This window comes from Archocentrus centrarchus, chromosome 17 (genome assembly GCF_007364275.1).
Source record: "Archocentrus centrarchus isolate MPI-CPG fArcCen1 chromosome 17, fArcCen1, whole genome shotgun sequence".
Lineage (NCBI taxonomy): Eukaryota > Metazoa > Chordata > Actinopteri > Cichliformes > Cichlidae > Archocentrus > Archocentrus centrarchus.
Genome location: NC_044362.1, coordinates 17180271 through 17189214, shown reverse-complemented (window position 1 = coordinate 17189214; position 8944 = coordinate 17180271). Strand labels below are relative to the sequence as shown.

General features: G+C 39.7%; 1 protein-coding gene across 1 annotated transcript; it reads right to left on the bottom strand.

Moving 5' to 3' along the window:
• Positions 1–609: 609 nt before the first annotated feature.
• On the bottom strand, positions 610–6483 carry ppp1r7 (protein phosphatase 1, regulatory (inhibitor) subunit 7). Its single transcript, XM_030752177.1, has 10 exons — positions 6394–6483; positions 5626–5721; positions 5375–5430; positions 5066–5131; positions 4741–4871; positions 4481–4643; positions 4208–4324; positions 4020–4124; positions 3815–3901; positions 610–2945 (listed from the first exon to the last, which is right to left on the bottom strand). The coding sequence occupies exons 1-10, from the start codon at positions 6431–6433 to the stop codon at positions 2769–2771; spliced, it is 1038 nt and encodes a 345-aa protein (XP_030608037.1). The 5' UTR covers positions 6434–6483; the 3' UTR covers positions 610–2768.
• Positions 6484–8944: the final 2461 nt, after the last annotated feature.

Genomic DNA, 8944 nt, shown 5'->3' with positions numbered 1-8944 from the left:
TTCTGATTAGTAGGCGACCTGTGCTACCTCCTGAGCCACAGCCACCCCTAGAACACATCATGCTTTGCCTTATTATTTTGTCAAACACATACTTTTAAAAAGGTAGCTACTCATAAAGTTTCAAATAATCAGGTCCGCATATGCAAAAGTACTCCCTGTGAGCCAAAAGCTCGTGCTTCACACCACACCCTGTTTTTTCTACTCTTGACTCTGTATGTCAAAGAGAGGGGATGCCTCCAAAAATGATAATCTGATGCGAGAACAGCAGGCCCGCCCACCTGCCATTTAAACCTTCTGTTTGCTAGGGTAAGCCAATAAGAAGAGTTCCTGTATACAGGAGACCCAAAGTTCAGCTTAAAGGGAGGGTGCAGCTAAGATAAATATCAGCTAAAACAGCTTGTTTCAAACAGATGATGAGCTGCAGGGTTTCACAGTGCAAGCTGTTATTGTTTCGGCTGTTAATAAAGCAATTCAAACTCATTAAGTAGCTCTGTCTTAGCTGCAATTAAGGACTCTTTAGGAGCCAGCTACAATTACTTGATGAGGAATTACATTTCAAAACTGTACTTTATGAGACACTTTATCTTTGAAATTGAAGCTACACAAACCTGCTCCTTAAGTAGTGTAATTTTATTGTTATTTGCATCATACATTCAGTTTGAAAACAGCATCAACCAAGTCCAAAACCTGAAGCCCCAGTCCTAACAACAAGGAGCAAATAGCAGTCTGAATAGCTGCTCCCCCAGTGACCATTCAGAGTTATCTTAACTATAGTATCTCACACTGCCTGGCAAAAACAAAACAAGTGAAAAAGAAGATCACTTTACAAAGGGAAGGTGATGATGGCACTGACTTTCTACATCGTGACAAACTGTATTTACAAATACACAACATACTTTCAATCCCACTGGCCAATTTCAGTCAAGATGAATATAAAATAACACTACATTCATTTCAATTATGCAGAATGTCATTGCATTTATGCTCAAGATCGCAAACCATAAGTAACCAGATTTAAAAGGATTGTGATCATTTTCAATCCTTTTAAAAATATCTCATCAGCTAAAAACAAGTATTCTATGATAGAAACCAACATTTTATGTTTTCGTTAGGCTACAATGGGAGATTCAATACCAACTCAGGGTACTTTTAACAATTCAAAGGCCTGTGATTAATCCAAATAAAATTAGGTTATGAGTGCAAAGGGAGCACTTAGTTTAGCACTTTTCATTTAACGCATGTAAATTTGATGCTTCTGTATTCACATGTGAACCTAAAGCCCTGAGGTGGGGATTTATTTTCGTATAAAAGATGCATCGTTTCTTAATTGTACCAGGGAGAAAATCAAGTGCACTCAAGCATATACAGGAGCACTATATACAGAAGACCCAAAGAGTAATCCATTAGCTTTTGGTTACAGGCAGTCGTTGTATTTGATCTGAGAAATCCTGCAGTACATACTGTCAATAAATATAAAGAAATTCATTTTTTTAAGCTGTCCTAACTGCCAAATGGAACAATGCAGTGTCTTTGTACATCTGCCGAATGCGGTTAAAAAGATCGCCTGTGCCAGCAACATTAAGTAGTTTATCGTACATTAGTTACATGAGATCAAATCAGTCACTGTAATGTAAATGCAATAAAAAAAAAAAAATTTGCTTTTATCTTTTCAAATAAAGTTTATGAGCATTCAAGCCAAAGAAAACGCAGGCTGTAATCAGTGATGTGCTAAAGGCAAAAAAAACAAAAAAAAAAAACAAAAAGTGATGACACCACTGATTACAAAGCCATCATTATGGACACATTAAATGTTCTTACATTCTCATGAGTTTTATTTTACTGCAGAGGTCACTCTTGTTAATCAGCAAATGGATCTATAAGATGTAAAATATCTGAACAAGGAAGAGACAAGGCTGCTGGACATCAAAAAACTGCCCTTCTGTAATAACTGAACCAGTTTATTAAGATGATAAGTCAGTTCAAGCTGTAAATTATCTATTTTCCTTAAACAGACTGATGCATGTAACTGCCCCTTTCCAGCTCTGAGTCAGCAGGGTGTCATTACGGCGCGCAGTGGGCTTCATTTTCGAGGCTTCTCTAACTGTCACAGTTGGTACCTGCTTAAGGAGAGTTTTGAAGTTCGCCGAAGCCAAATGAAAAGATAAGTCATGTACTAACGTTCAAAAATAAGTAGCTTCTATTATATTATAGACTTTCCCTTTAATGTTGAATTGTTCTTTTACTCGCTGTGTGTCTCACAGGAAATTTCACTCTGTCCACCCAAAAGAAGTAAACTCACAAAAGCCCTCAAATATTAAGAATTCCTCTGTTATGATAACAGTGTAACTTCAATAGTGTGATAAATAAGACTTCTTATTTTCCTGCCCTACATGAGTGAGGACAGATGTCTCCACACTGCATCCCACATGCAAATTAATAAAAGAGGGAGGGGAAAAAAAAAAAAGTGCTGAGGAGAAATGAGTGTAGGGTAGTTTTTCATTTTCACAGGTCCACCTTAATAAATAAAAAGCTTCCACACAATAGCACAGATCTGAATGAGTGCATAAGGTTTGAATGAGTGCATACATGCATACATGTATGTTGAGTGAGCCATGGGTGAGTTATATGTTGGAATGTATAGTGAATGGAGTGACTATATAATTCAGTGAGGCCATTGTGTTTCAAAATGTTTCCGTTTGTGTAGGCAGGGCAGGCAGGGAGGTGAGGGAGAACACTGTGACGTTGGCAGGTAAACTATACGCTGCAGCTTAGAAGCGGATAAAGGTGGCGTCGATCTGGCGTACGCTGGGTAGCGCCAGCATGATCTTTCGCCGGTACTGCGGATCCTTTTGTAGCGGGTTTCTTTCAAGGTAGACCGTCTCCAGAGACTTGGCATTCTTCAACTCGTCGAGATCAGACCAATTATCTATTTGATTATCGTTCATCTGAGGAGAGATTAAAAGACAACACAGACAATAAGGGTGCACCATCAGCCTGGCCCTGCATAGGTAAGTGCTCTTAACAGGTACAGAGGATGCGTAGATTACTGAAACACTTAAAATCAGTAAAATTAAATATACTTAGTCTCACTTTTTAAAGAGCAACTGCGTGATTAGAAACTAGAAAGTAGCCACAAATTCACTTTGAATCTCATGTCATTTATTTAGTTGTTTTGGCCTTTAATCTATTTTGGTTTCTTGATGTCTTTTTTGGGTTTTGCATTCATCCCTTTTTATTAATGACCTGCTACATCTTTTGGCTGCTCTCTTTAGAGGTCGCCACAGCAGATCATCTGCCTCTACTCACCCTATCCCTACATTCCTCTTCTGTCACACCAGCCCTCTGCATGTCCTCCTTCACTACATCCACAAACCTTCTCTGGAGTCTTCCTCTTTTTCTCCTGCCTAGCAGCTCCATCTTCAACATCCTTTGTCAAATATATCCACTATCCCTCCTCTGCGTATGTCGCGCGTCACGCCCAATAAAAATCCTCAACTCAGCGTCCTCTCTTTTTGTCAGTGCCACCATCTCCAAACCCCGCATCACAGCAAGTCTCACTACCATCTTCCCTTTCACTTTTCCTTCTGTCAAAAGGGCCCTGCTCTAATTCCTATCACCGCTGGGATTACATTCTGCCATGATGAGCTTAAATGAATTCTGTATATCAATAAATTATGTTCAGTTGCTCCTAATTGAAATATTGGTAGAAGCTTTTTTTCTTCTCTCCCACTGTCAGCAGTGAAAATGGGCTGATCGTAAGCTTATTTGTAATGAGGTTACTCGTTAAGCAATACGTCACACAAACTATCCATACCCAGAACTCCTGCAGCTCTGTCAGGTGGCTGATGTTTTCTATTTTCTTTACTCGATTAGCTGCGATGTCCAGGGTGGTGAGTTTTTTCTGTACAGAAAAACAAACATTGCAGTTACATGTTTGCACAACTGAACAGTATGGAACCCATTTTTTTTTAATTAATTAATTTTTTTAAGTAATGGGGCACTGAATGTTTATAACTCACGTTGTTTTCCAAGCCCTCAATGACCTCAACGCCATTGTGGCTCAGATAGAGCTCTTTCAGGTTGATGAGGTTCTGAAGCCCTTCAATTTTAGTAATCCGGTTACTCTGCAAGTAAATGCATATGAATGATTAACTGTTCTCTCGATCGGACGCAACTGTAATCAAGTGATGAATGTGTGTGAGGGTACCTGGATGCTTAAAACAGTCAAGTTGTGTAAAGCGTCCAGATTCTGAAGCTTAGTTATTTTATTGGTGCCAAGAAACAAACTTTGCAAAGATGTAAGTGAATCCAGGTTTTCAATGACCTGTGAAGGCAACAAAATGTTAGTAACACATTAAGATGTCGTAATGACATATTTTTTCCCCACAAATCTTGTTTTGTGTTTGGTAAACGAAACCTATTATTTACATAAAAAGTTCAACACAACTTCTCAGTGCAGCAGAGACCCTCTGTATCTCACCCTAATGCGATTTGATCCCAGCTCCAGCATCTCCAGGCTTGTCAGTTGATCCAGGCTGCCAATGCTGCTAATTTTGTTGTGAAGCAGGAAAAGTTTCTTCAGCCGAACCAACTGTTCTAAACCCTCCACCTTCCTCAAAACGTTAAAAGACACATCAAGCTGCCTGTGGGTGAGGAAAACAAAAATCTCTCACAAACAATTCTTGATATGTGGGTCCTTTGTTATGGTTTATGAAAGAAAAACAGTTTCTTCACACTTACTCCAGCTCTGTGAGGTTGTGCAGGTTCTCTAGTTTGCGGATCTGATTGTCATATAGATCAATCTCACGCAGGGAGCTCAAGCTGTCAAGGTTTTCTATCTTTTTGATGAGGTTCTGCCGTAAGGAGAGTGTCTGCATACAGGAAAGCAACAAAAATAAAAATGGATATAATCACAAGTGGTATTAAAGTGCATGTGGCAGATCCTTTTTAGAAAATATAAAAGAAAAATGTGGACGAAACCAAAAGGCTGCCTAATAATTAAAAAAGAATAACCTCAGACGTGCGTATGACTGCTGCCAACAGCATAATCTAAATAATTACTTACTTTAGCCTTCTGTAGCACCTCGAGTCCTTCAATTTTTCCAATACGACAGTGAACAAGATCAACATCCTAGAAAGAACACAGACACCTTGAGATGTCATATTGTCTATGATTACCAGCTGTTATTGCACAGCACCTGCATACAGATTAACACACGGAGGTAAAAGAAAGAAAAACTGTTCATATGAAATCTAACACTGCAGTCTTCACTTTCTAGAACAAAACAGAAGCTTTTTATAATCATCCAAACAAAATGAGTCATTAGAGACAAAGGGCTTTTTTTTTTTTTCTTTTCCCAAAATATCCTCTTACCTCTTCCTCTGGGTCCAGAGTTATGGTATCCATATCAACTGGAGACTCTTCTTTACCTTTAATAAGAGCAAGAATAAATCAAATGAAACTAAAGCAGCCACTGCTTTAAGGTAAAGGTATCACAAACATACTATAGTCACACAATGGCTTTATTTGAGAAAGTACTCGTGTGAAAATAACATAGGCAGCATGCATAATTTGTAAAATATACCACATTATCTGTGGATGGGCAGGAGATGATGATGACCTACTTGTGGCAGTGGGCTGATTGGGGTCCACATCGCCATTGATGCTTCTCCTCCTGGTTTCATCATCACCAGACTCCTCAGACTCACCTCTTCGGTCCACTACAGTGAGCAGACAAAAGAGAGGCTCAACACCTCAACAAAGATTCTGACTGATGCCAGGCCCAGGTCTATCTGGAGCAGCCATCCTCTCTCTCCACTATCACTAGATCGTGATAGTGCACATTCTGTACTGTACAACACGCGCAAATTGTGTGCAAATATGTGAAAAACTGGGATAGCACCTACCACAGACTTTTACCTATTACTATTAACTGCTGCGGACTGCAGCCCAGCTGTAGTTCCACTTTTACCAGCTTGGACACGGGTTATTTACTGAACACACAGGCTACACACAGCTAAGCACGTTAGCCAGCTAGGTAGCTGCCTGTATCACAATTAACAGGTTTACGAGCTGAATCTAAAACATGTTACATGGTCGGGATAAAAATACACCTCCAAGACCAACAGGCTACTCAACATACCCAGACACGCCGATGCAGATGACATTTATCCGGACTGTATGAACTGAAGTTAAATGAATACCGTCAGCTAACGGCTTGTTATTAGCCTGTTAGCTAGTAAAGCAAGGATGGAGCTGGGGTTAATCACAAGAAAAAGGAATCAAGGAGTGCGCTCATATTAAAAAAAAGACCCCTTGATCCAAATGGCTGCCAGCCTACCACGTTATTACAATCGCAGCACGGCTGCTTCCTTGGATATTTGGCTACTCACCTTCCATTTCTTGAAGCTCTCCGACAGACAGAGAAGCCATGTTTCCTGTAAACACTCCCGACAACCGCGCAGCCAATCAGCTGGAAGCACAGGCTGCCATAAGACGCCAGGGGGCGCTAATGACTGCTGGAAACGAGCCCCCTGCACAGTGTGGGGAATTCACATCAAACCATACCGCAGTTTATGTAACTTAGGGCATATGGAGCAGTAGCTGTCTTACGAGTACCATTACTCAACTGCGTGTACAATTTCCAAAGCAAGCTGCTTTACAGGAATTCAGTTCAGTGCCATTTAAGAGGAACATACTGAACATGTGGCTCCAGTAGATTTATCTGAAGAATATACTTTTTAAAAAGGATGTGCTCAGCAGTGCTGTGAAAAAGTATTTTGATTTCTTTTTTTTATGTATATATTTGTCACACTTACATATTTCAGATCATCAAACAAATTTTATTACACAAAGATAACCCAAGTTAATACAAAATGCATTTTTTAGTCATTATTTCATTTATTAAGGGCAAAAAAGCATTCCAAACCTACCTATGTGAAAAAGTATTTGCCCCCTAAACCTAATAACTGGTTGTGCCACTCTTGGCAGTAAGAGCTTCAATCAAGTGTTTGTAATAGCTGGCAATGAGTCTTTCCCATGGCTGTGGAGGAATTTTGGTAGGTTGGCCACTCCTGGGAAGGTTCACCACTGTTGCAAGTTTTCTCCATTTGTGGCTAATGGCTCTCACTGTGGTTTACTGGAGCCCCAAAGCCTTAGGAATGGCTTTGTTACCCTTTCCAGACTGATAGATGTCAGTGACTTTGTTTGTCAGCTGTTTCTTTAGGTTGTGTGATGATGTGCTGCATTTTTGAGGTCTTTTAGCCTACTTTACTTTGCTTTGGGTCTCAGTTCTCAGTCATCCAGGTTACAGTAGCCTTAAGTACTTGAAATGTAGGCAGCAGGCAGTTTTTGATTCATTAAGTTGTTTAATTTCTACTCCAAGAGTCTCAGGTGGGGGTTGTGGAGGTGGTCTGGAGAGTTGGCACGGGTCCCCAAGGTGTGTATTCTTTGTGAACTATTATGCCCCCCGCGCCATAATGTGAGTTCTTGAGGTCCAAGTGTACGACCGCTCCACTGCCTGGTTTTGGTTTTTAGAACTGAAGAAGCCTCTTGGATGAAAGGTGAAAGAAGTACAGTTGCATTCATTTGAAGTGCTTAAAACGATTAAAATTATTGTGGTGCTGTGTACATGTTGATGTCAGCATTATTAACATGCAAGGATGCATACTGCAAAATAAGTCCAAATGCATGTTACCAAAGAAAAGAAAATCATTTCATGTGTGTGAATAAGAAGGTCTATTATTTTATTTGTGTTTTTACTGTTTATTTGGCTCAAACGCTCTAAAAATGTTTGTGTTTCTGCAGCACATTGCTGACTCAAAATGTTTGAACAAGATCTGTATTCAGGTTACAAAATAAAATGAAGTACACAATTTAAAATGAGCAGCATAACACGTTTGTATATACAAAGCCAAAAGGGTGCTTTAAGTAATTCTGTCATCTGTAACATAAGGTGGCTTGAAGCATAAAACAGCCCTTCCTGTTTTCCATCTCCTGCACTGGCACAATAGGTTGTTTATACAATTGCTTCCCATCTCTGTAGCATATCTTCCATCTTAAGAACTCCCTTACACAAGACTGAGGTACTGTTGTCACCTACAAAAGACCTGATTACAACATCAGTATCCACATAATTAACATTTATAACAAGATCAAATGAACTGAACAAATAGCCACTGCAGACTTGAGCTCAAGGTATCTAATCAGTGTGTTTCTGCTACGACCACATAAGCGTGATTGTGTAATCCATTAGATATTGTTTTTTAAAAAGACGAACATACAATTCTTACTTGACTTGTTATCTAGATAAGTAGACCGGGAAGGGAGATGAACAAAATGTTTCATTATTAGAGCATTAAAAACAATATTGTGTGTCAGCCAGGATAACAGGATAAAGATTCTTCCCTTGCTTAACTAGCAGCTAAATGTTTCTAAGCTGCACATCCCAGAATCATTGACCAGTCGTCTAAGACTCAAATATAATTATTAACTTCTGAAGAAGAGTAACCAGCTGAAGGCACAGCAAACATATAAAACCTAGCATCTGAATAAACTGTACATAGGTGGATTCATAAGTACTTGGGCAATTACACTTTTTTTTATTGCATGTTTGTTTCTGTTTTATTTTGGTAGCTCTGTCCGTTGTATTGCGCTGTGCTTGTGTTATCTCAGATTCAGCTGTGTATCTTGGTGGTTCCCATTTCCCCGCTTACGTCATGGATCTGTTTAAAGCCCCAGTATTGCTGCTTCTTTGTCTCGTTGTGCTGTTTTTCCAGATTCCCTGCAGTACTGGAGTTTCCTGTTTGTTCCAAGTGGTTTCCCCTGATTAGTCTTTCAATTTTGCTTTTACTCACAACGAGCCAGAGCGAACAGCTCGCTTTTTCTTTGCAATCTGCCCTCTCCGCTGTCTCCATTTGGGTTCACACTTTAACACGTTTGTCC